Raw genomic sequence first — 27,803 nt, forward strand, 5'->3', positions numbered from 1 at the left:
GATTATTACTGCAGTGTGTTTTGGACCTGAGTAACTAGTCCATATGAGCCAAAAACTTTCTAGGCCTTAGGGTCATATAAAAACTTTTTCTCCGTCAACTTCCCCTTTTGACTTTTGTTTTGCTTTTTTACTTCTTCTTTTTTTAAAACTTCTTTTGCCTCTCTCCTTTGTTCTCGGCTTTGAGGTGATAATTTACAGGTTTTCAGCACATTGGAGTTCTTCCTTTTCCCTAACCTTTTCATAGGATATAAGACTCCCAAGCTTATGTACATTCTAAAAGCAAATACTAATATACTTTAGTTTGTAACTTGATGCTGCCTACTTGTATTTACTTAGGTCATCTCAGCCAGGGAGATACTAAAGACTGAGGCAGTTGCTTCTGCTAAACTCTGCTGAGAGAGGCTGTTTCCTAACAGATCTAGTCTTCATATTTTCCCCCCAAAGAGCTAAGACTTGGGTATATGTTCCTTTTCCCCACAGTCCTAATGCTGAACATGCTAAATGTCACTCTTAACATCTACAGCTATCTATGGGTGGCGTTTACTGATGCAATCTCCAGATATTCCCCACCACAACCAGAGGAAACAGAGAGATTGGGCCTTATCACACGAGGGGTTTTGCAGCTCAGATCAGAAGTCACTGCAGGTCCAGCCATGCATATAATGTGATGTATTATCAGACATGATTGCTTTCTATGGCAGATCCACAGTCAGCTCGGAGTGACTCCTCATTTTTGTGAATTCGGTAACAAGCGTTTCGGTAACAAGCGTGTTTCCAAGTTCACTTTGATTTCACTTTGTATGGGTCTGGTGTGGAAGATCACCCTGATCTTGCCCCCAGTGACACCCTGTAACCTGTCCCATCATCCCCTGCCTGCTCCTTCACCCCAATCTCGCCCCCAGTGACCCCGTTACCTGTACCATCATCCTCTGCCTCCTCCTTCAACCCAATCTAGCCCCCTCTGCCACCTGTCCCATCATCTCCTGCCTCCTCCTTCACCCCGATCTCTCTCCCTCTGCCATCCTGCCACTTGTCCCATCATCCCCTGCCTGCTCCTTCACCTTGATCTTGCCCCCTCTAGCACCCTGCCTCCTGTCCCATCATCCTCTGCCTGCTCCTTCACCCCGATGAAGGATGACAGCTAAGGAGGGGGCAGGGAAGGATGACAGCATCCAGAGCCCCACTGAGCATGTGCAAGGGTGCCAATTCAAAACGTTGAATCCCTCTGGTGTGGTAATACAATGTGCACTTACTCCGTTTTGCCCAAGTAGAGACCACAATTTCATTCCTCAGGTATGATAATACATCACGTGAATTGCCTTGGATTCGAAGTGACTCTGCTCCCCCCTCGCTTCAAATTGGAGCTCCTGTTTCACGTGTGATAAAGCCCATTGAAAAAAGGAATTCAGTTGTAAAGGTTAAGGTTGGGATGGAGAACTTTTGGTTCTTCAGATGTTTTAGAGTTGCCATTGGCCAAGATGGATGAAGTTTGGGGGCTTGTAGGGCCAAAAGTTACCTTTCTCTGCTTTAGATAATGGTAACACTGTTCCCCGCTTTTTTGTACTGAATATTGTTGCCTCAGGCCAACAGTGGCATTGCAGAACTGTTTTGGTTTAGTTTAGTTTAGTTTAGGGAAACTGTTTTAAATGACATCTGGTCACCCTAATTTTATTGCAGGGCACTACACTGATTTTTCCTGAAAATCCCAGGCACATCAGGACTCTAGAGAACATTCAGCCAAGCTATAGTGTTTCTTCCAGGAGTTTTGTTGCATATGAAAAGAACATAAGCCAAAACATCGTCCATGTTGTTTGTTACAGGATCTGGATGCAGTAGGTTTCTGATGATAAAAGCTCACCAGCTGCAATAACTTCCAGTCAAGATCAATTGGTAACCAACTCCTGCCAACACTAACCAGTTGCAACAGTGAAACAAAAAAAAATGTCCTGTGAGAGGAGGTAAGTGGATTGTCAGCATAGCAAGGAACATTTCTGGCTTTTATCCTTTATGTATAAGAAAGGAATGCTTGCAAAATCAAATCTGCCCAGAGATATATTCCACTAGAGGTGGCTGGTAGCTTCCATGTCAGTGGATCAATGGATCTATTCTGGATTATAGTTGAAACTGCTGGAAAAATTCAGCATTCTCTCGTCTTCCCTCTCTGCTATTTAGTGAAAATGGGGTTTAGATAGGATTGATGTTCCTGCATGTAAAACCTTGATATGTTCCCTGATTATAAAACCTCCCATTTGTTCTTACTGATATTGAAGTACATAGTAATACATTCCTTTTGTAACCCATTAAACAAACCATGTGATTCGGGTCACTTTCTTTTTGGAAGTTACTCTCACACAAAGAGGTGGCCATCTCCATTCTCCAGAGTTCAATACAATATGAATGAGTATTGGAATATAGTGTGGGAAACAGAGAGCAGATGTGATGAACTTTCTCCAGAGAGATGGTGAGATTAAAGATTTCTTCTTTCACGTGAACTATTCATTAGCTACTTAGGATGTAGGCTTTCCCATGTAGATTCAGCCATTAGTAAACATTTCGTAAGTGCAAACTACCTGTCTTGTTTGGTTTTTTTAGTCAGTTTCAGTTCTCAGAGAAGCATTGTCAGACATGGGCATGTTTTTCCTTACTCTGTAGATTGGAAGCTAATCTCTAGCAGGCTTACCTTTGATTTTTTTTAATATACTGTATATATATTTAAATATTTTGTTTCCTAAACAGCTAGAGAATCTAGAGATGGACCTATATAGTGTGAAGATGTCAATTCAAATTCAAAAACCTTGTGGGTATAGAGATGCGGTGACAAGTCCAGTTTTAACTATGGTCATGATGGGGGGGGAGGCAGGAGGAAGGTTGCTGCTTAGAGTCAAGAAGAGTAGATAACAATATGAATGAGTATTGGAATATAGTGTGGGAAACAGGGAGGAGATGTGATGAACTGGTCAAGGGCACCTTCATGAGGATGGGGGTTAAATAGTGTTGAAATGTGTGTAGTATACCAGGAAACCATTATCTCTGTTCAACCCATTGCTGATAGACTGTAGTTTATGGGACATTCCAATTCTGCTATTCCTCTGAGTGAAGGACTATTGAGTTAATATTATGATGTATTATAATGACAATTAGGGGAATTATATTGTTTCTGTGAACTGCTCTGAGCATAAGGCATTATAGAAAATCCACTTTACAAATGAATTGACTACAGCTTCTCACCTAAGTGAAGGGTGCCTGAGTCATCATAGTGGAGGAGAATCTCACATCAGCTATATTGCTCTTGAAAATAAGGTGAACCAGTATAACCTTTCTTAGAAACGTAACTTATTATGAACATGAGAAGCTCCTTTCTCAACCAGAGGTATTTTCATAAACTCACCTTTATAAATTTATTCTAAGCAACACCCTATTCCATCAATTGGATAGAAGGGTTATAAATGCCCAGTGATTTTGGATTATTTTAGAAATGAATGTCAATGCCTGGAAATAAACTTTTGGGCTTATCAGTGCAGAAGGTTTATAAGCATTAGAAGTTTATTTTAAATAGATTTTTAAAGCTTTGTTGGTAGTTTGTGTTCTATATGAATAATGAATGTTTTAAGATTCTCTCTTGAAGGCTTATATTATTATTATTATTATTATTATTATTATTAGTCTACCTTTTTCCCAGGCCAGGACTCAAGAACACTTATGATGGCTAAAAGAGATGTTGTGTGCCTTTAAGTTTTTTCCGACTTATGGCAACCCAAACCTATCATGAGGTTTCCTTGACAGGATCTGATCATAGGGAGCTTGCCTTTGCCTTCCTCTGAAGCTGAGAAAATGTGGTCCTGGTTTCCAAAATCATAGTCTAATGCCCAGACCGCTACACCACACTGGCTCTCAGGGTAAAATGCAAATCATACAAAAATATATAACTAAAGAACAGTAAGATTAAAGGAAGTATCTCTGGTATCCTCTTTTAACGTACAGTGTGCCCTTGGTATCCAGGCCCCCACTGTGGATACCAAAATTTGTGGATGGTCAAGTCTCATTATATACAATGGCATAATAAAATGGTGTCCCCTATATAAAATGGTAAGATCAAGGTTTGTTTTTGGGGTTGTTTTTTTAATATTAATATTTTCTAACCATGGTTGGTTCAATCCGTGGATGCAGAATCCATGGATACAGAGAGCCAACTGTATCTATAATTACTTGTTTTAATCTCTTTTTAATTCATTAATTTTTTTTTGGTTTTGCTTTCCTTGTACAACAGTAGTGTAGCAGTGGCAGAGTCTAGGATAGCCTCTTTAGGTTTTTCTGGTGAGGGTCTGATTATGACCCTATATGAGCCTGCCCAAACTTTAAGATCTCTGTGGAAACTCTTTTTCTGTGTCCCACCACCACGATGGGCAGGTTTTGTGACAATTCATCTCAGAAGAGAGCAGCTTCTAGATGTTATGATGTTCCCTTCTATGGATGGTCTGGTTGGCCCCCTCCCTGCTCTCCTTCTACTGGCAGTCAAATGAGCCCGTACAGACAGGCCAAAATAAAGCTGCTTCGGGACATTTGGGAGGTTTGCTGTTTAAATGATGCATGCGTCCTAAGAGGCCAGAGGTCACACCAAATCCACACTCCAGTCCTAAGGACTGGAGCAGGGATGTAGCCCGGGGGGGGGGTGGCATCCGGGACCCCCTTCTATTAGATACAATGAATGGTGCATGCTGCCGCGCCGCCACAACCAAGCCCCATTATAATGGTGGCAATTAGTCTGGACCCCCCCCTTCCGAAAATCCTGGCTACATCCCTGATTGGAGCACAGCTTTGGCGCAGCTTCTAGCCTCTTTTAAGATGTGTGTGTCATTTAAGCAGCATACCTCCAAAGTGACCCGAAGCAGCTTTATTTTGGCCTGTCTGTACGGGCCCAAATATCTTCTTCTTTAGGTCAGCATTTAATGGGGAGGTGATGTATTCTGTTCTTGTTTTATTGTTTAAATATGTTTTTAAAACTGTTTTAACTGTGTTATTGGTGTTTTAACTTTTGTATTAATAGTATTTTTTTAGTTGTACTGTGTTTTGAAATGGTTGGATCCTCTTCTGGAAGAAAGGCAGGATATAAACTAAATAAATAAAGCCTGAAATTTTTTGGTCTTGCACCATGGTGGTTCTCACTAGAGAATATAAACCATTGGATTTAGTCCCTGTGATTGAAAATATCACAACTGCTGTCAAGGCTCACAATGGTACTGAATCAGGCCGTAGCATGCCAAAGCACCAACCAAGTGTTGTTGTTGAAAAGTCTTCAGACAGGGCATGATGTAAACAGCTGCTTTCCATGAATGTTACCCTTGTTAGTTGGCAAATCCTACCCTTAAAGTACTCTGGTATTAATGAGGCAGTGAAGCCAGGTTTTAGTCCAAAGTTTAAGGGTTCAGCACCTTGAATCACTTCTTTTATAGCTCAAATTTATAGCTTCCTCTAGACGCATCCACATGGCAGAAAGAATTCAGTTTGACATCATTGTAACTGTCATGGCTCAGTGCTATGGAATTCTGGGAATTGTAGTTTGTTGTGGCACTAGCATTCTCTGACAGAGAAGGCTAAATGTCTTACAAAACTACCATTCCCATATTTCCATGGCATTCAGCCATGGCAGTTAAGGTGGTGTCAACCTGGATTGTTTCTGTAATATGGATGCAGCCTCTGTCTGCAATTCATGAAGGTCTAAAACATGACAGGAGCAAAACAAATGGATGCTAAAGGCAGCTGTCTTCCCATGTATATGTATTCCTACACATACTGTGGCTGAACTGATCACCAGCAGTTTGGGCTTCTGGTTCAAATATAGGCCCCCTCCCACAGACCACCTTCTAACCAACGCTAACCAACCAAGTTTTCCTAGATTTTCTCTGATGTCTTAACATGACATTGGAACAATGTGATGAGGGTGGGCGGGAAGGATAATTTCAGAGACAGCCCAGAAGAAAATAATTGTACAAGCAGTTTATGAATTCAGATACATGTGAGGCAGCCCTTAGAAGTCATGAATGACTGCAAAAACAGTAACTCGCTGGTACTAAAGGTCATCAAGATAATTGACTGCACAATTGCAGAATTACTCTCCATATTAGGAATTCTTTGCCATATTCTTTGCCATATGAAAGCCCAATACCTCTGCACCACATTTCTCAACTATACTTCTGGTCCCATGAGTAAGTGATGTTCTGATAAATTCTGAAGTACCGGCTTTACTCATTACATTCCTTGCATCCATATTCCCAAGGAGAGCACCAAAATGCAGAAAGCTTCGTTGATCCTAATCAATCAGTTCATACTGTTTTCATTTCCACAGTGCATAGATCTTTTGTGAAGCTAATGGGTCATTACTGCACCAAGCCATTTCAAAATACTTTTTTGTAATAGGGACTGCTCTCAGCATTTTCATACCAGCTGCTTGTGAGGACTGCAACTAAACTCATAAGAAACAGGGAAGCTGTTGGGATGAGGAGCAGATTGCATCATCATTCCAGCTAATCCACAAGATAACAGGCTTCAGTTCTTGAATGCCTGACTCTACTAACCATCTGTTCTCTTCACACCTAAAGGGCCTAAGCGTCAGTTCAGGACAGTAGTTCTAGCTCCAGCCTGTCACTAAAACCAAGCCCATTTATTCACTATTCTATCCATAAAGACAATCTTTTCACATATAAATGACATGTGAGAATCAAGATCAGCATCTCAGTTTATTCCCCCCTCCCCCAAGACCTTAGCATGCTACATTAACCTGACAATGTTTAAACATGTGGTCATTTTTCACAAGACATTTTCATGCAACTCAACAGCTGTAATTGGCTTTACATTGACACTATACATGTTTCCATTTAGCCATGTGAAAAGAATAGCAGTTAAGGTGTCTCCAAAAAGTGTCCAAGCTTGAACAGCAAGGAGATGGTTCATTTTTAGTCTTTTGAGGCTCTTGGTTTTACCACCAAGACCATGATTCTGTTGATAAAGTCAACAAGGTCCCTGTTTAGTCCATTTGCCACTGAATTATTGGATTTTTAAGTTCCTATATCCTGAGGGGTCCTCTCTTTGAACACTGTATTCAAGTACAATATCAACATTCCCAGTTGTCTAAAAGGCAAAATTTATCTGTTCCGCTTTACATGTTCCACAGCCTTTGTCACAAGTATGCTTAAATTTACATTTTTCCTTTCATTTTTGTAATAAACATTCAGTACTAAAGCCATGATGTAGTAGCTATTTGGCATTTTCCAGTGAAGTGCAAGAAATAAAATAAGTTATGGTTTTATTGCTAGAAGATAGTAACAAGCAGAGTCACTTTTTATACAATTAAAGGTTTCATTCTTCCTTCCTCTTGGTGCCCAGTAGTTCTGGCCTACTGCAAAATATCATGGTATCATGGCAAATTGTCATTCTAGGAAGATGTGTTTAATATTCTAGAGTCTGAGGAATCAGATCTTTCATCATAATCATCTTCTGCATAAATAGGCTGTTTTGAAACAATTGGACATCCATCATCAGGGATGGAGATTCTAGGATCCTCTGATGGACGAGTAGGAAGGACAGGAGAACTTCGGAAGACACTGGCAGAATTAGCTGAGAAAGGGCTGACATACTGAGACCTCAGCTGATACTGCTGTTGGAGTGTCATGGTGTTCCACAAAGTAACATCATTGGGCAAAAATGGACTGGACTGGTTTCTTGCCAAAGTATTCCTCAGCATCAGTGGATATCGGGGTGGCTGTGGGAATGGATGCTGTAAGGGGACAGCCAGAGGGTTTGGCCCAACGTTACTAGTATCAGCAGAAAATCTTAGTGTGTCTGGGACTCTAAAAGCAGACCCTACAGACCACTTTGAAGAAGAAATGGGATAGGAACTGAGGGTGTGTTCAAAGAGGTGTCCATTTGAAGGCAAAACCAGACCATCTGGCTCAGCAGTTCTCTCCCCCCCTGCTATGGAGGACCTGCTGGACAGAAGGACCTCCACTGCACCCACCAGGTCACCCCCACAGCCTTTCAAGATCAGTTCAAGCACCGTTGGCTTTTGGTTGGGGAAAATCTTTTTTAACACCTCAAGGGGTGGGCGGTTAGCTTTCAAGCCAAAAGGCAGAGAAACAGTCCCAGATGGACCTTCAATCAAGAGGTGATTTTGTTCTGGCTGGTACTTGGGGCTCTCAGGTCTGCTCTCAGCACTGCCACTGTTCTTCTGGACAGCATAGCCAACCTCATCAACAGAGACTATTTCAGGGCTCTCAGGAGCAAAGTTGTTCTTGGCCTTTGTCACATCCGGGGAACTCCTTTGGTCTGTGTCTTTGTCACTATAAGTCTCAGCGCTGTCTGCTCCACTGACATCACCCAATCGTTCTTCAGTCATGTCTGTAAAAACAGAGGACAGCTTGGTTAATAGGCACAAGAACACAGGAGTGGCTGGCTACATTTCTCTTGATATGGCAAGTACTGCCTGAAAAGTTCCAGATGTCAAGAAATACTAGAGAAGCTGCTTTAATGCATTAGACCCACTTCCCCATCTAACCCAGTATTCTTTTCTACTTTGACTGGCAAATGGCTCCTCCATGCATTATTAGAGTAGTATAACCTAGTTCTAACTTGCAACATATGAAGTTACACAAATTCAAGAAGAATATTGACAACCTGGAGGGTGTCCAGAGGATAACCAAAATGGTGAAAGGTCTGGAAACCATACCCTGTGATCAGCGGCTTAGGGACCTGGATATTATTTAGCCTGAAGAAAAGAAGGTTAAGAGGAGACATAATAGCCATGTTCAAATATTTGAAGGGATATCATACTGAGGATGGAGCAAGTTGTTTTTTTTTCCTGGTGCTCCAGTGACTAAGACAAGGAGCACTTGATTCAAACTACAGGAAAAGATATCCCACTGAAACATTAAGAAGAACTTCCTGACAGTAAAAGCTGTTTGACGGTACAATACACTGCCTTTGACTGTGGTGAAGTCTGGAGAGCCATCCGTTGAGAGTGTCTGAATTGTGTCTACTTGCATGGCAGGAGGTTGGACTGGCTGGCCCTTGTGATCTCTTCTAACTCTATTGTTCTGTTCTGTTCTGTTCTAAATAGGATAATTGAAGTAAGTCTTGTCTGGAAAGCCTTGCTGCAATGATCTGGGGTTGGTAGTCACATATGAGTTAAGTCCCATAGACAGTTATGACCAACACCGTATATGGTCCATTAATTTAATCCAGGGTTTTTTTCCTACTCCAATAGTAGTCAGCTATACAAAGGACAATTCACCCTTTCCCCCCAACAGGTCTCATGATCCCCTGTGCATGTCAAAATACTTTTCCCCCTCATTTCCCCTGCAAAATGCCAACTGGAAGTGAAATCATGTCACATTCTGTTGCCATTTTGGATGGCAAATTCCCCATTGCCATTTTGAAGTGAAAACAAATGTTTCGGGGTGTCTGGATGGTCAGGAGAGCTTCTTTATGCGTAGAGAGGCTTTGGGCATGATTCTGGGGTAAATAAACAAAGAAAACTTAGGAAACTTGAATTGCCCATATATTTCACCTAGGAGATTACTGCACTACACCCTAATAGTGCTGCTATTCCACTTTTACTGCTCTGGCTGCCTCCTATGGCATTCTGGGGTTTGTAGTCCATTGAGGCCTAAGAGCTCTCTGGCTGAGAATTCTAAGTGCCCCTCCCTTAACTGCAAATCCCAGAATGCAACAGGAGGCAGCCAGAGCAGTTATAATGAAATAGCAGCACTATAAGAGTGTAGTGCCATAATCTCGCTAAAAATCCACCCCTTTTTAAATTGACGGGGCTTTAAGAGACTGGCAGGGGGCCTTCATACTGAGTTGAAGGAACATGACAACAACAAATAGATGTACTCTCTTCCAGTATACACTTAGCTGAAAGGTTTATCAAAAACAGAGGTGTAGAGAACTTGGGAACAATATAGGAGAAACAGTAACAGTGGAACATGTTCACTGTGATTTCAGAGAAATGGATCATGTTGATGACTTTGTTGATCTTTCTGCTGTTCTTGAAGTTATGGGTCCAGTTCTTTTACATTTCATGCAGCCAGCCTAGATAGGGATTTAGAAGAGCCTGGACTCCCCTACTGGCCAATGCGCCATATGTTTTGTACTTATTTAGAGGCAGGAAACAAAGGTTTATACAGTGGACCCTTGTTATACGCTGGGGTTTGGTTCCAAGATCCCCCGTGTATAACAAAATCCGTGTATGCTCAAGTCCCATTAAATATAATGACATAGCAAAATGGTGTCCCTTATAAAAAATGGAAAATCAAGGTTTGATATTTGAAATGTATACTTTTTTTGAACATTTTCAAACCGTGTGTGCTTGAATCCGTGTATAAAAAATCCGTGTATAAGAAGGGCCGACTGTATATCAGAATAATTGTTTTTCAATTAGATCAGCATGCTTGCCTGTTATGTCCTTTAAAAGGCTGGTTTTTAAAAGAACAGTTTTTATTATGTCCATCCAGTATTCACAATGCACTGTACACATTCTTCTGTTTCCAAATGTGGGCTTGATTGTTTTGATATACTTATTATATTTTATTCACATATTACAAGTTGCAGATGCAAACTTAACATTCTTCATCAGCATGACAGCTCTTCAACATGACATACACTAATGAATCCACCCAACCTGGGATGTTACTTTTTTGGATTACACCTGCAAGAGACACTCAGTCAGCATCTGAGCTGGCTGGGGTTTTTGACAGTGGTAGCCCTACCCCCCCCCCCCCCCCCCAAAAAAAAACCTCTGGAATCCACAAAGGGAATCCAGTTATTTGGACAGAATAAATAGATTAATTTATCTCTAATAATGACAAAATAAGGAAGCTACTTAATACAGAGTCAGGCCATTGGTCTAGCTAACCCAGCAATGACTGGCAGTAACTCTCCAAGGTTTCAGACATAATTCTTTCCTCACCCATCAAGGAGGTCTCTGATTTCCCAGCCAAGTACTATCCAGGCTTGACCCTGCTTATCTTCCAAAAATCATATGAGCTCAGATGTGTTCAGGAGAATATTTAATCAGTTATGTGCTGGATGTATCCACACTGGCTTTGCTTAGTCTTCTCTGATATACAGTTTACAGCCAGCATGACCTTCCATTGTTCCAGATACTACTTTCCAGTAGAAGTTGGTGGCTCCCATGTGGATGGACTTATGAATCCAATCTGAGGTTTAGTATGAATTTTTAAAAGTGTTCTCAATGGTGGGCAACCCATCAGAACAACTTTACTAAGGACTGAAACAACATGCAGGCATCTGACTAACATCTCCAATTGTTTTGGGGGTTGTTGTTTTTTTTTCCTGTTTGGTTTGTAACATCTTGCCTGATGAAGAAGCCCATGGAGCTTCGAAAGCTTGCAAAAAGTCTATTGTGCATTCAGTTGGCCAATAAAGGTACCACTGATGGATTTTTGTTTGTGTTTGTTGAATGGCCAACACAGCTATCCCTGAATATTTTAGGGGTGATGTGGTTCAGCACCTTGGACAGTTCAGACTAGCAGCCTGAGTGGATTCATCAGTCTCAATGACATGGGAGCCACCACCATTGCTTCCACACACTGCTTCTTTTAAATAAAACAAGAGAGACCTACTCATATTCACCCAAAAAAGTGTCATGAATCTCTTGCACACAAGTGCATGAATATCTCACCTTGTTCTCCATGCCAGTTCTTTGGGAAACTGAAAACAAACAAACAAGGCATCCTTCTCTTTTTTGAGAAGCAACAGCAGCAGCCTACTCCAGCCCAAAGGACTGCTCTGGGGCATATGAATGATGAAGATTTACTCCACCTCTCCTCTCCCACACTTATGCAGAAACTGCTGACTAGCTGGTAGGGAAGAATTTCACATCAATGCTCTTTGATTGTATTTTGCAAACAAAATGCCTGTTGCCTGGTAACATTTCACTTGAGCCTGACCTTCCCCAAAAGTTATTGCTATCAGATTCGATTTACACTGTCCTCCTGTGATTACTGTAATCTTTTAAACTGGGAAGTTCATATATCAGGGGGTGGGGGGAGGTCTGCGAGTCAATAACACTTCTATCCATCAGATTTATAAGCCTCCTAAACCTCAAAGAGGAATTTGTTTCTGTTTTCAGTCCAGGTTCCTCCTAGTACACTTTGAAATTTCCAAATATCTGTAGCAGCACCTTTCCTAAAGCAATGAAGAGCCCAATGAAAGGAGTTTATTGTCTATAAAATAAGACACACGCAGCAGGTTGAGCTTGTAAATCTTATAGGATGGTTGTGGACTCACTAACCCTGGAACCTTTCTGGGTGGATGATCCAGTGGAAGGTACCAGAGCAGAAGTGAGGAAGATGCGGCCTTCCAATTGTTTCTAGAATCAGATTCACATCAACTTTTGCCAAAACAGTCTACTAAAGATAATGTAATCTTACACATGTCTGAAGTTGAAGACTTGCATGGCTGGCATCCATAGTTTTTTGTGGGTTTTTCGGGCTATGTGGCCATGTTCTACAAGAGTTTATTCCTAACGCTTTGCCAGAAGCTATGGTTGGCATCTTCAGAGAAAGATCCACAGATGCTGGTGAAACATCAAGAATAAACTCTTCTAGAACATGGCCACAAAACCCGAAAAACCCACAAAAAACTGCATATGTCTACTCAGAAGTAAGATTCATTTTGTTCAATATAGCTCACTCCCACATAAGTGTGAATATAAGGTGACAACCCAAGCCTTTCCCAAGACAAGGGGATGGAAAGAGATTGACCATGGCAAACTGAGCCTTCCTGACAAGCCAAGTAAGGCAGTTGATTCCTGCCCATTTCAACAGAAGTAAGTATATTGCTTGCATTTCGCTCTCACTGAAATGCATAGGGGGCTTAGTTCTGTGGATACTGGCCAATGGTGTGTGTGTGCATGTGCATCACCTGTAGATGCCCCCATGAGTTTCATAGGGTTTTTCTTAGGTAACCAATACTCAGAGGTAGTTTTGCCTGTCCTATCCTCTGAAATATATCCTACAGCACTTATTATTTCTTGTTGATCTTCCATCCAAATACTAACCAAGGCTGACCCTGCTTAGCTTCCAAGATAGACAGGCTCTGGTCCTTTAGAGTATTTAGGCCCTTCTAATGTGATTACAGCTTTAATTTATTTCACCAAGAATAAGAAAGGAAAGTTATTCAGGATCCTTAAACTGTGGGGTTTATGCTGACTATTCGCTACAGCAATTCTCATAAATTTTCCCTGGAGTGAGACATGATTATGGAACAAGCTATTTAAGGCCTACTGTGCTAATTTATCAGATGTTTTAATGACACCTAACTAATTGCAGTCTGTTAATTCTAATTCTCTGGAGAGAATATCAAGAAGCTGTACCGTCTAAACTGTAAAGACACTTTCCACCTTGCCAACTCAAGCATTGCAGCATATGTTCAGTGTAAATCAATCTGGTGAAACAGATGAACACACTGGGCCACAGACACACTCATCTTAGTATGACACTCCAAGAATAGTGTAATACACAAGCCAATACACCAGAGGTGATAATACAGTCCTCCAGATATTTTGGACTACAATTCCCATCAGCCCTAGTTGAGGAGTCATAGGAACTGCAATCAGAAAACCACAGGTACCCATCTTTTCATTCCACAAACCACTTTGGTTTAAACCAATCTTCTCCTCAAAAGTTACAGTATTTGAAAAGGAGGCTGTGACCCGGCATCCCAGACTCAATTTCCTTCTTGTGTGTTTTCATGCCATTTCCAAACCACAGTTCTTTGTTTATTGAAAATAGTATTAGTGCTCAGATTGTGAGTCACTTTGGGTCCCATATTGGGAGAAAGGCAGGAAACAAGTTAGATAAATAATACAGAGAAAAAATACATATTAACCCCACCAAATTCCAGAGTCCTGGGTAGGGGGCCCAGGGGCACACAGCAGCCTTCAATGGGTTTATTTAAAGGTTCAGTGGCTTAATCCCAAACATAAATTCCTATGGAGGTAAAGTGGGTTTACTCTCTGGTTGGCTATAGAACAGCATCCAATAAACTGTGTAAAAGGGCTGCCTTCCCTTCCCAGGGGCAGAGACTGGAGCCTTGACTTAGTAAGCATCTGTTGGAGTACTGGCATCAAAACTTGTTTTGTATACTGTACCTTTGTTGCTTTCTTTGAGAAGGGGGGTGTCTTCTACGCAGGAACACTGATGTGTATCTCTATGGTCATTTGGTCAGTGCTGCTGGTGGAGAGGTCACCTCCCATACCTCTCCCTTTTCTGGGAGTCAGTAAAGTTTATTGCTCTTTGTTCACTCTCTCCCTCTCTCTGCTCTCACCAAGCATGGAAGCAGGAACCAGGTTGTGCTACCAAAGATGTTCTTCTTCTTACTTACACACGTGAGAGCCAGCTCTAGGGACTCTTCTACCAAGTCTAGTTTTCTCTACTGATTAGTTAGTTTTGTAGCAATAAAGTACCTTTCTTTTTCCCTTCCAGGGTATCCTGTCTATTTACCAGAAGCTCAGATCCAGCGGATTTTTACCAAATACCTCTGGAGTACATGCATTTGTACATGTGTTGGTGCTGCTGCTGCTGCTGCTGCTGCTAAACTTTCTTAACCACAGATAGCCAGAACCATAACCATAATTCTAACAGCATCTACACTGCTGAAATAATGCAGTTTGACACCACCAACTCCATCCTACAGAATCTTGGGATTTGTAGTTAAAGTGGTGTCAAACTGCATTATTTCTACAGTGCAGATGCAACCCTGGTCCCCCAAATGAGCCACCCCTGAACCCCTGAACCTTGTGAAACCTTTCCCTTCCACTTCCGACAAAAAGCTTCTCTTCATTCTTGGTGCCTTTGGGGTGCATTGCGATCCCAAAGAGGTTAAAGGAATGAAGCCTGGGAGGGAAATCATTTCTGAACAATAAGGAAACAGTGTTTTCTCCCTTTATCGGTCTTGCTTTTCATTCTAGAAGTTACAGTCGGTGAGAAGATGCCTTGCCACCAAGTATTTTTCGGACTGGTTGCCCAGCCCCCAGCTGCGATCCTAGGCACACTCACCTGAGATTAAACCCCATTGAACTCAATGGGGCTTACTTCTAAACAGACTCCCTGGGGTTTAAATCCCAACCGGAATTAGAGTTCTTTAAACCCCTCCATCCATCGGGATTGATGGGAAAAGAAAATTACAATGTCTCAGTGACTCAAAATGTTTCGTTAATCGAGCTATTGGTACAAAAGTAGTAAGTGGAAACTAAATAAACACATCTATACATAGACACACACAAACACACACACACACACATATCCTTCGGAAATAAAGCCGGCGGTTAGGGTCAAAGTACGGAAAGAATATGTGAATGGCTGAAAGTGTGTGAGAAGATTGACTTCGTATCTTTTAATTGTTTATTTGTTTTCAATCAAAATAATAATAATAATAATAATAATAATAATAATAATAATGCCAGCCGGTGTCAGGAGCAAAACACACCGCAGAAATAATCCAGTTTGAGACCACTTTAACTGCTCTGGCTCAATGCCAGGGAAATCTAGGATCTGTAGTTTTGTGAGCTGGTGCCACAACAAACTGCATATCCCAGATATCCATGGCATTGAGCCATGGCAGTTAAAAGCGGTGTCGAATTGGATTATTTCTTCAGTGCAGACGCAGCCTTGGTCAATTGGTGTAGAGATTTCTACGGGGAAAGTCAAGCCACTTCCGACTAAAGGCTAAAGTGACAATTTCCACCCTGCACAACGATAGCACTCTGATGCCACTTTAACTGCCATGGCTGGGTCCCAAGGAACGCTGGGGGGGGGTCGTTTGGGGAGATACTAGAGCAGTGGTCCCCAAACTGTGCCCTTTAAGAGATTTTTGAGGACTTCAGCTCCCAGAAGCCTCAGCCATATTGGCCAATAGTCTGGGATCCTGGGAACTGAAGTCCCAGATCCCTTAAATGGCACAGTTTGGGGAGTATTGCCCTAGAGCTGAAAGTGAAAGAGACCTCAGTTGGAAGAGGAACTGGGAAGGGAACCTGGGGGGAACGTTATCACTTTTCCCAAAATAGGTCCCAATCTCTGACCATCGCCACCAAGAGAAGAAGGCTCCCTTGCTTTTAGTGAGAGAACGGAAGAAAAGTTGTCCCTGTCTTCACCCAACCAAGAAGCCAGCATCTGAAATTCCCTGCTGCTCAGATGGAGGAAAGAGCTGTTCCCCCAGGTGTCCTCCTTTTCCAGGACATGTCCTCCATGTCAACCTTCTGTCTCGTCTAGGAAGGATTTCAAAATGCCCTCCATTTTGAGCATGACTAAGAAGCAGGGATTTACATGTACAGGAGTGCGTCCAGCTTTTATTGTCCTCCATTTTTCTTTAATGTCCTACATTTGACTGTGCCTTGCCCCAAGGCTTCCAGCCACCATCCATCAGGAAAATGACATGGTGGCAGGCAGACTTCACCAAAGGATTTATATTTCCTGGTGTTCAACTCCTGCCAGACCCCCAAACTCCATCAAAAAATACCAAAGCCAAGCCTGTTAAGAACTAACTTTAAATCAGCAGAGGAGCAGAGGATGCTTCTTTGACTAACTTTTATATATATATAAATGATTTCCGTTTCAATCAGACATATATATTCACATGAGCACATATGACAATAAACATAAAACATATTAACATAAGACTTACATTCTGTTTTTTAAAACGCACACACACACATAACATAAATACTTGACTTCCTTCTACCCAGGATCTTTCCTTTTCCTCTATTTTTATTGTCTTATCTTAATACCTTTATCTGTGTAAACTATACAGTAATTTGTTTTCCGTTACTTTTACCAATATTCATTATGATTAACCGCTTGACCTTCTTTATCTTATCTTCGAGTAAATTCTTAATTAGGTTAATTTGCGATGCGTCATACCTTAAATTGCATGGTATTTCCATTTGTTTCCATCTTATATGTCTCACTCTTATCTATACTTCTTTGTCTAACGATGCTTCTCTAAGAACTGGGACTGACTCAAGAACAACGCAAGTAGCCTGCAGTTTAAACAAACGTTTACTCATGGCTTGACTCTACATATGCACAGAGGCTACATCTTAGCCTAGCTAATGAATAGTTCAGGTAAAAGAAGAAATCTTTATCTCACCTCAAGAAAAAGTTGAGGAAGATGGAGGACCGGGAGGAATGACCTGAATCATATGGTTTGCTTACCAATTTGCAAAGGTATTTATTGCCTTTTGATTAAAGTAGAAACAAATGAGATGTTTGAAGGAGGGGAAACAGCAGAGTTTGGATGCAGAAAAATCCTATCTATCTGAGGAGGGGAAGAGTATACTGCAATCTTCCAACAGTGTCTAACCAAGCCAAGCCTAAGACAAGATGGCCCTCTTCCTCCAGTAGCCAGATGCAAAGGCTTATCTGGGATCTAGATGTGGATGGACTTAAATCAACGCCCCCGAACTGGATTGTAAAGGATCTGGAGCAAGAGTGTATGGGGGGGGGGGAATAAAGGCATTGTCTGAACCCCAAGAAGTTTTGCTTCATTCCCTAGATTTCCAGCATTGCTTAAAAACTTCGGTTGCGTATTTAGAAATAAGCTCAATGGGCTTCTTCTTCATCAGGCAAAATGTTACAAACCAAACAGGAGGGAAAAACAACAACTGGAGATGTTACTCAGATGCCTGCATGTTGTTTCAGTCCTTAGTAAAGATGTTATCATAGGGAGGATATCTTTTGTGCAGGCAATGCGGCAATAGGGAGCTTTTCAAAGTCCAGGAGATTTAAAGTCCCTTTGCATCTGTGATCGAGAGGATCGCCCAAAGGCTCAGGACTAACGAGTGAAACGTCAAAGTGTACTGATCCCCGGAAAAAAGGGCAGCCTCTGCTTTTGAAAACTGGGAATCTGAACTAGACTAAACCTAAATGAAAATTCAGAGTGTAAATTCAGTGGATTCCGTGGGGATACTCCAGGGGAGAGGAGCAATTAGGCGTCTGGTTTTAGCAAGGACGGATCCCCGAGGTTTTGCAGCGCCGCTTTTATATTAGACCTCGCCATCTTAAGGAATTGATCAAAACCAAGTTAGTCATGCCCTCCTCGTGTATAAAGTCCAGTAACCGTTTCCATCTGCCTTGCTCCATCCAATCCACCCTCAACATTGCTCTGGATCCACTGGATCACTTCCGCGAGTTGTGATAGTCCGCACTTACAAGTGGCACCCAGTCGGAGTTAAGAGCAACTGTAGCATTGCAATTTTGTGTGCCCTTCCCTAGCAACCAGTCCCATTGGACTCAATAGGTCGTATTCCCAATGGAGATACAGCAGGCTTGCCTTGAAAAAGGCGTTTACCTTCACCTTGTGAAAAGGGTGAATCAGGGCTCTTAGCACCTAAAGCCAACCAAGTGTACTAAATGCATCTGAGGAAGTAGACCTAAGTCTAGGAAAGCTCCTGCTGCCAATTTTTCTTTCAGTGAGTCTCAAAGGTACTACAAGATCTCTCTAAACACTGGTTCTGCAGACTAACACGGCTAGATCTTTGAATTGTATCCTCTATATATGACCAAATATACCTGAGGAAGTAGATCTAAGCCTAGGAAAACTCCTGCTCCCAACTTTTTTCCTTCAGTGAGTCTCAAAGATGCTGCAAAGTCTTTCTACAGACTGGTTCTACAGACTCACACGGCTTGGATTCAAGTACAGTGACATTTAACAGCCACAAAACTGCGACGCCTTCATGGGGCCCCAGCCAAAATGCACAAAATACATGATGCAAGCTTTGGGTGAGCCAATGTCGTCTTCGTTTTTGAAAATTGGATAAAGGCCATATACAAGGAACAGGTGTTTCGAATTCATACAGGAGAGAGAAAGAAAAAAAATTATGATGCTGGAGTCAAGTCACAGACCTACATTTTGTTAAGATAGAGTTGCTTTGACCTTTGAGGCAGGCATTCCATTCCTTGGCTGTGAGACTAGGGCTCTGGGGCCAGGGCTCGATTCCCAGCTTGGCCATGAAACCCATTGGGTGCCCTTGAGCAAGTCACACTCTCTCAGCCTCAGGGGAAGCAATGGCAAACCTCCTCTTAACGAATCTTGCCAAGAAAACTCCGTCACCTTAGGGACGCCATCGGAAACGACTTGAAGGCACACAGCAGCAACAACAAAGATGCCACAACCACAACCCAGAGAACTTAAAATAGGTCGTCCTTTCAAGGCATCCAAAATTTGCCGCCCGAAGCCACTGCCTCACTCTGCTTAATGTCGGGACCAGAGACCAACCGAGAAGAAGCGGCCCTAGTCCAACACACACTGCAGCTATAATCCAGTTTGAGACTGCTTTAACTGCCCTGACTCAATACTAGGGAATCTGGGGATTGTAATTTATTGTGGCCCCAGAGCTCTCTGATAGAGAAGGCTAAATGTCTCACAAAACCAGAGTTCCGAGAATTCCCTCTCATTGAGCCAGGCAGTTAAAGCGGTCTCAAACTGGATTATTTCTGCAGTGTGGTTTGGACCCCATTTGCGCTGGGCTAGAGTTCTGCTCCCAAGCCCTGGTTCGTTTACCTTTCCAGGGAGGGGACTTGGATGGGAGCCGTGTATGAATCTCCCCACTAATAACAACGAAAGAGGAGGGGAAACCAAAGCATCGCCTCTCCAGGACCTTTCCCAGGATGGGCCATGAAGCCTAGGAGTTAAACTTCAGGCCCAGTCTTCAGAGAGGAGGACGGGCTGCTCTCCTTTGCTGGGATTTGGAGGAGGATCAGAGGAAAGAAACCCACTGGAGGTGAAAGAAACCCCCTCCTGGATTATAGGAAGCAATATTCACAACTTGCCCAGAGCCTGAGAAACCCACAAAAAAACCTACTGTAAAAGCATTTTTTTAAATTAAAATAACCTAAACAGCATAAAATTAAGATTGGAAGCATACCAAAAAAAACCACTTTCTATAGATCACTTTAACAAGAAATGGGAGATAGTAGTAAAGTTTCTGAAAGATAAATGGAGAAAGTTAGCAGTGTTGAACTTGTAGAACGATTAAATACCTCAAAGATCTAAAAATGGCAATAAATAGATGTATATTGGTAAGGAGAAAGTAGGTATGAAGTTGGTATGAAAGATGAAAAGTGAAAGTTAGAGTAAACCGGAGAAGGTGGATCTATGTGTATGAGGGTATGAGTAGGTGGAAGGAGGAAATGACTAAGAGGGAGGATGTAAGGAAAAAGGTTGGAAGTGAAGAGGATAGGAGGATAGGAAGAAGAAAATGGAAAGGGAAGTAAGACAGATGGAAAGGGGGAGAGAAGGAAGGAGAAGAAGGGAAAGGAATAGGGATGGATGAGATGTGTTTCTATGGAAGAAAGTAATGGGAGGAAATTAGAATGATGGATGGATGAAATACAGAGAATTTAGTGTGTGTATAAGTATATATGGTAAAAAGGTTAATGTAAATGGCGGTATAGATACTTGTATTCTCATATGTTGTATGTATATAATGTTATGTGTTTTGTTTTTTGTTTTTCTATTAAATACATTACTCTTTTGGTTCGACCTGATCAAGGTATTACCTCTGAGCAAAGGGACCGATAGCCTCGAAAGCTCATGCTAAGAAAAAAAAGTTATTATTATTATTATTATTATTATTATTTCTACTACTACTATGCTTTATTTATATAGCGTTGTAGTTAGGTTTAGAGGTGATACCGCATTCCTTTCTTTCCTTTTTCCTTCTTTCTTTCCTCCTCTTCTTTTCCTCCTGTTACCCAACTTTTGTCATTTCGCCCTTCGTGCGTCTTCGCGGGGTTGTTGTTTTTGTGTATTTTGCTTCCTTTTATGCTGCTCCCAAAGAGCCGGGTTCAAAACCTGAGTCTTCAAACTGGCAGGTTTATGACGAAGCCCGGCGCCTCAGTTTTACCGGAGTGTGAAGCCAAGTCCATTTCTCTTGTAGCTCAGCTCCGCAGGCGTCCTGTCCGACCTGCTTTCCAATATGCATGCCATTGCCTACCGAATCGGTGTCACGCCTATTTTAACGCTTCCCTTCCTTTATCCCACGCCTAGTCATTTTGATGGCACCCCTCTTATTCAATAAGGCTGAGTCCGCACTGCGCAAATAATCGGGTTTTGACCCCACTTTAACTTCTATGGTTCCATGCTATGGAATTCTGGGAGTTGTCTTTTGTTGCGGCACTAAAGCGGGGCTGCTTGAGCAAAGGAGAGGTGCTTCCCAAACTTTGGTCCTCCAGCAATTCTGGACTTCAGCTCCCAGGATTCCTGACTGTTGCCCGAGCTGGTGGGGGCTTCTGGGAGTTCAAGTCCAAAACACCTGGAGGACCACAGATCCCTTACTCCGGAAGGATGAAAACAGGGATTCACACCAGGAGCCCTAACCTCAAAGAAAGAGCAAACCTTAGAGTCAAGGCCTTTGTTGCTGCTGTTGTTGTTGTGTGCCTTCAAGTCGTTTCCAATTTAATGGGGTTTTCTTGGCAGGTTTCTTCAGAAGAGGGTTGCCTTTGAGGCTGAGAGAGTGTGACTTGCCCAAGGCCACTGAGTGGGTTTCATGGCCCAGCCGGGATTCGAACCCTGGACTCCAGAGTCATAGTTCAACGTTCATACCACTACACCACGCTGCCATTGACGCCAGTGTAAACCCACAAAATGTCTCCGCGTCATTTTAAAAGAGGCGCCCCGTCTACCAATACTTTCAAAGTCTCCCCTTGCCCCTGAGTCTCATGGGGTGCCCCCAAGGTCCTGTCCACACGATCAAGACAACACCAAAGGAGGGACCCTTCTTCTTTGCCTCCTTGCCTGACCTACTTCTTGTTTCGTTTTTTAATTCATGGCTGGAAACAGGATTTCAACCATGAATGACTCCCAAAGAGCGGAGTTCAAAACCTGAGTCTTCAAACTGGCAGGTTAGACCCGCCGAGAGTAGATCCGTTCAATGAATTGCCCAATGGGGAGTCAAGACATAAGTAAATCCCATCGAGTCAATGGATCTAGGTTCGGTAGGACTAGCAACAGGATTTAGGCTGGGCAGTTTAACATCTGGCCAAAAGATGTAATAAATGCCGCACCTAAACTTCAGTACAAGAAATATATATATATTTCATAATTGTGAGTCACAGCAATCCAGTTTTTAAAAAATTAAACTAGGGGTGCATCCACACTGCAGAAATAATCCGGTTTGACAGAGGTTTAACTGCCATGGCTGAAGGCTGTGGCATTCTGGGAATGGCAGTTGGATTATATGCGGAGGAACTTTTCCATTATCCTTGGGTTTTACACCCGCCGACGGCTTTCATTCATCGACTTTGCAGATTCTCTTCACCATTTTTAAACCTGATAACACTTGTGTGTGTGTGTTTATCTATTGCTAGGGATACTCTGGTTTCTGTTCTGAACAGCCAAGAGCACTGTTTTACCCGGAAAAAGTGGGGTGCAGGGTTTTAAAAAACAAATGCGTCTAAGAATTAAACTCGATCTGAAGTAGAGACTATGTTACGAAGGACTTTCTCTTAATCGAAGGTGCTGCCAGATGATCCCTGCTGATAAGACTAAGGCCGCTCTCTCTTTCAAGAGGAATAAGACTCTTATTAATATACGATAAGAAAGGCGTGTGTGAAGACAAGAAGACAGTAATCATTCACGAAACGGGCTTAAATTAGACTAACTCCCAGGGAAGTGTACATATAGGCTCGCTGTATACAGTGGCCGTAGTAAGGTTTAAGGAGGTCTTTAGGGGACTCGATCCGGATCGAAAGCAACCCTTACCTTTATTCAAGGGGTATCTGGAATTATCTAAAAACGAGGAAATCCCAAATGCGGGTGTGGAGGAGTTTTAGTGATCAAAGTGGAAAAATCGTCACTCCTGATGTCCATGGCCGACTAAATTGCTCTGCAACCCTATTATTATTATTATTATTATTATTATTATTATTATTATTAAACAATTCAAAGTTATTATTAATAATAATAACAGGGTTGCAGAGCAATTTAGTTGGTCAGGGACAGAAGTGACGATTTTCCACTTTTATTTTTTTCCATTACTAATAATAATAACTCCTAAGGATTCCAAGTTATTAAAAATATTAATAATAATAACAACAACAATAACTCGACTGCATAATTTGTGGTATTAGTATTGTTATTAATACTTTTCTGTTGTTGTTTGTTATCATTTATTATTTGTTATTGTTGCGTGCCTCCAAGTCGTTTCCAACCTATAGTAACCCTACTAAGGCGAATCTATAACGGGGATTTGGTGGGCAGGTTTCTTCAGAGGTGGTTTGCTATTGCTATTGCCATCCTCTGAAGCTGAGAGAGTGTGACTTGGCTAAAGTCACCCAGTGGGTTTTCGTAGCCGAGACCTTGCTCTCCAGAATCCAAATCCGACACTCAAACCACTACGCCATGCTGGGTCTCTTCATTACTACTACTACTGTTTTCCAATAATAATGATAATGATAATAATATTATTAATAATAATAATTTTCTACAGTGAAGCGAGGCGGGTTAGGGAAAGGACTGGGTTCCAGAGGAAGCCAGTGAGAAACAGCTACTGAGCTGGAAAATAAACTCTGGGTCCCGAGGGATTTCCCTGGCGGCCTTCTTAGGTCCTTGCCGCCTTTCTTGCCTGGAAGTGCTTTGGAGGAAACCTCTCCTCCATCCCCTTTGCCTCCCTTTCGCCTCTGGCTACTCCTGATCCCTTCTACACACTGCCAGCATTTCTGCTCCGACCTTTTCCTTTCCCACCAAGGAGCTGCAACCAAAACAGAGTCTCGATTTGCTTTGCTTCCCCCCCCCCCAAAAGGCGACTCTGAATCTCTGGTTGCAGTTGGTAAACGGTAAATTGGTAAATCCGTGGCAGAAATAATCCAGTTTGAGACCTCTTTAACTGCCCCGACTCAGTACTAGGGAATCTGTGAATTGTCGTTTATTGTGGCCGCAGAACTCTCTTGCAGAGAAGGCTAAATGTCTCCCAGAACTACAGTTCCCATAATCCCCTATCATCGAGACAGGGTCTCAAACGGGATTATTTCTGCAGCGAAGGAAAGCCTGTTGATGTCTATCCAGGGCGCGGTGAGATTTGCAGCACGATGTTAGGTACCCTTACTTCAAAAGTCAGACCTATTCACAAGTAAGGCTGTACAAGATGGCAGCCTTCTCCTGGGTGTAAATCCTACAGTAGGGATGTAGGATTCAAAATCCTAGCCCTGTTAGTCTGGGAAATCAGTAGGCAAAGGGATCTTGTAGCACCTTTGAGACCCACTGAAAGAAAGAAAGAAGTTAGTAGCATGAGCTTCCCTAGACTTGACCCTACTTCCTCAGTTGCATACTGTATGGATGGTAGGATTTATCTCTCAGGTTAGGCTGAGTAGAGGATTGGGGCCCTACTGACAATAAGAGCAGGACCCAAGGCTGCTTTTGCAGCACCCAGATTAAAACTGGTAGAGAGTTACTCCCTGTGAAGAAGAATTGCCCCGTGAAGGAGTAACCCATCTTGGGCACATATTCAGGACATTTGTAAGCACAACCGTGGCTCCTGGAGCTGAGGAAAGGGACTGCAGAACAGGAAAACTCATGCTAGATCTTTCTTTTCCCCAATTCGTCTTTACACTGGTTTAATCCGTTTTAGCAACTTGTCCTCAAACCTTCCTCGTCGGGTGTGAAAATGGCCCCCAGTTCACGAGGGAAAGCTTATGCCTAATATGTTGGCCTTTAGGGTGCCTCCGCTCTCACTTGTTTTGCTGCAAGGGACCATTGCCGTTGCAATGAGGGGTGCTAGAGTTGCAATGAGGAGGTACTACAACTCACAGACACATCGAGAGACACAAAGACAAAATAATGGTTCTCAGACCTCCAGATTAAGCCTATAGAAGTGTTGGCCGGAGCTGTCTATTCCGGAGGCTTCATTTCACAATACATTTTCCCAGGTCCTATTTCATGAAGGGGATCTCTTGCTGCTGAGCCTTTTAGGAAACATTTCCCCCATTTTGGTGCCACTGTTAGGCGACGGACACACAAGACACACACACACACACACACACACACACACACACACACACACACACACAACCAGTCCAAATCTCAACTGCACTCCCTCTGCCTGGACAGGCCTTCTCTAAAATATTTGGGAAACCTACAGGATTAAGCTGTGTTGGCCATTTAGTCAATTCAAACAAAAACCCACCCAGCAAACAGTGATATGCCTTTATTGGCTAACCGAAATGCACAGTGTACTTGTTGCAAGCTTTCAAAGCTTCACTGGCTTCTTCCTGAGGCAAGATGTTACATAACCAAACAGGAGAAAAGTGAGAGATGCAAGTAATAAGATGCCTGCATCTCTAATTTTTCTAACACTGGGTAAAGCTGAGCTGACCTGAGAGGGGCTCTATGAGGCACAAATGCTTACTAGAACAGATTGTCTTAAGGGAAGAAGGGTCTGGAATCCTGGAAGGAAGGTGAGCCATCCAGGTTCACTTCCAGATCCTCACAGAAGCCTCCATCCTACCCACAGTTGAAAGTAGAGTAGACCTGTTGCATCACTTTGTTGTTGTGTGCCTTCGAGTCCTTTCCGACTCATGGGGTTTCCTTGCCAAGTTTCTTCAGAAGAGGTTTGCCATTGCCATCTCCTGAGGCTGAGAGAGTGTGACTTGCCCACACTCTCTCAGTGGGTTATTTGGCAAAGCCGGGATTCAAACCCTGGTCTCCAGAGTCCCAGTCCAGAGTTCAAACCACTACACCATGGTGGCTCCCCTGTCAGAACTCCTTAAAAGTTACATTACAAACCTTTGTAAATCCCATAAGATTCAATAGGTATTCTCTAGCAATAGGGTCCTTAGCTACCATCTCTCACATATCCAAGGGTAGCTGCGTTGGCCTTACAGCAAAGTACAGTAATACCCCAAAATCCGCAAACAGCAATACTTTTATGGGACCCACCAAAATGCGCAAAAAGCTTGCTTGATGTATTTTGGGCATTTTAGTTCGTCCTATAAAAGCATCGCTTTTTGTGGATTTTAGATGCTCTTGTACTAATAATCCCTGGATCCGTACTCCCGCCCCTCAACCTGTTGGATTGCGATCCCTCACACGTTACTTTCGGCGTTTAAACCGCAGTGCCTGAGACAAGTAGTAGTCAAAACGTTCTTCCAGGCGATGCCGCAAGTGTTTGTTGGAAAGCGAGACCCATCGATCTCAGCGAAGAACTTTGTTTTTATGGCTGTGTGCCTTCCAGTCCTTTCAGACTTATGGCGACCCTAAAGCTGCCCTATCTCAGGGGTTTTCTTGGCAAGATTTGTTCAGAGGAGTTTCTCCTCCCAAGTAAATGTGCCTAAAACGGCGACCTGAAGACCCCCTTCTTCCCCTAAGGACCTGGAGGGATTGCAGGGGACCAGGCGTCCTCCTTTTCCAGGACCTGTCGTTCTACATGTCAACTTTCTGCCCAGGAGGAATTGCCCAAAGTCCTCCATTTGGAGCAGGACGAAGAGGCATAGATTTATATGTCTATAATATCACTTTTGTTTGGTCACGTCCTCCATTTTCCCCGAATGCCCTACATTTTGTTTTAACCTCCTTTGAGGCGAGGACCTTTTGAGATTAAAACTCTGCCAGGTTCCCTGAACGGAGGCGGTCTCTTTCGGAGGTACTAGTAGGAAAAGACTTTAGACTTATTCAGCATCGGAAATATCCTCGCCTCTTTCTTTTGGAGTCTAAGGGTAGAATTCAAAGATAGAGCTGTGTTCCTCTGTAGAATCATTATATAGAGAGGTCTTTGAGACTCCCTGAAAGAAAGAAGTTGGCAGCAGGAGCTTTCCGATGCTTAGGGATACTTCCTCAGATGCATTTGGTCATACATACATACATACATACATATATGAATATATACAATAAAGATAGAGTTCAAAGATCTAGCCGTGCTAGTCTCTAGATTCAGTATATAAGGATATCTTGTAGCACCGTTGAGACTCACTGAAGGAAAGAAGTTGGCATCAGTACGTCGTGACTCTACAGGCTTAACAAGGCCATCCCTTTGGATTCTGGGGCAGCCCTTGCAACTTCTCCGGCGGCCCAGGCAGGCGCAGGAGTCCCTTGGCAAGGAGGAACTCTGCCCATGCTCAGAGGCACGGCCGTCCACGGCTTCCCAGAGTGGAAAGGCTGAACAGTGGCCAAAGGAGCGACCCTCCCGTCCGGGGAGGTGGCCAGCCCCCCTGGCCCTGGCGACCTACCTGTTTTGGGGATCTGGGTCGGAGGGAGGAGGGCGGCGGGCTGCTCTGCGGAGGCCCAGCGGAGGCTGGAGGCGCTGGCCATGAGCTCGGTGGCGGGGGCTCTTGGCGGGGCTGCCTCGGCGGGGAGGACCAGGACGGCTGCGGCGGAGGCTGCTGTGGCGGCGGGGTTCCCGGCGGGGCTGGGGCTGGGGGCCTGGGCGTTGGCGGCGGGGAGGGTGCGCAGGGCGTCGGGGATGAGGCTGTCGAGGCTCTCGTTGGCCTGCTGTCGCCGGAGGGCCACCTGGGCGGCCATGACCCGCTGCCTCTCGATGATGAGGATGCACTTCTCGCAGGTGCAGTCCTTGAAGCGGCAGTAGCGCTTGTGGCCCTTCAGCCAGGAGAGCACCCCGTGGTTGCGGCACCGGGCGCACTTGGGCGTCCGCTGCAGAGGGGGCCGCGAGGGCTGGGACACCGGAGAGCCCAGGTACAGGTACGGGGAGCCGTAGCCGTTCATGGCCCACGCCCCGCCAGGGAGCTAAGCAGACACCCCCAGGAAGAGCAGCAGCAGCAGCAGCGGGAGAGCCATCCCAG

The 27,803-nt window shown here is 43.4% G+C and overlaps 1 protein-coding gene across 1 annotated transcript; it reads right to left on the reverse strand.

The window, feature by feature from the left end:
* Positions 1-6,771: 6,771 nt before the first annotated feature.
* Positions 6,772-27,726, reverse strand: DMRT3 (doublesex and mab-3 related transcription factor 3). Its single transcript, XM_042448488.1, has 2 exons — positions 27,234-27,726; positions 6,772-8,391 (listed from the first exon to the last, which is right to left on the reverse strand). Exons 1-2 carry the CDS (start codon positions 27,724-27,726, stop codon positions 7,430-7,432), a joined length of 1,455 nt encoding a protein of 484 aa, XP_042304422.1. The 3' UTR covers positions 6,772-7,429.
* Positions 27,727-27,803: the final 77 nt, after the last annotated feature.

The sequence above is a fragment of the Sceloporus undulatus genome, chromosome 2 (assembly GCF_019175285.1).
Source record: "Sceloporus undulatus isolate JIND9_A2432 ecotype Alabama chromosome 2, SceUnd_v1.1, whole genome shotgun sequence".
In the NCBI taxonomy this organism is placed as follows: Eukaryota; Metazoa; Chordata; class Lepidosauria; order Squamata; family Phrynosomatidae; genus Sceloporus; species Sceloporus undulatus.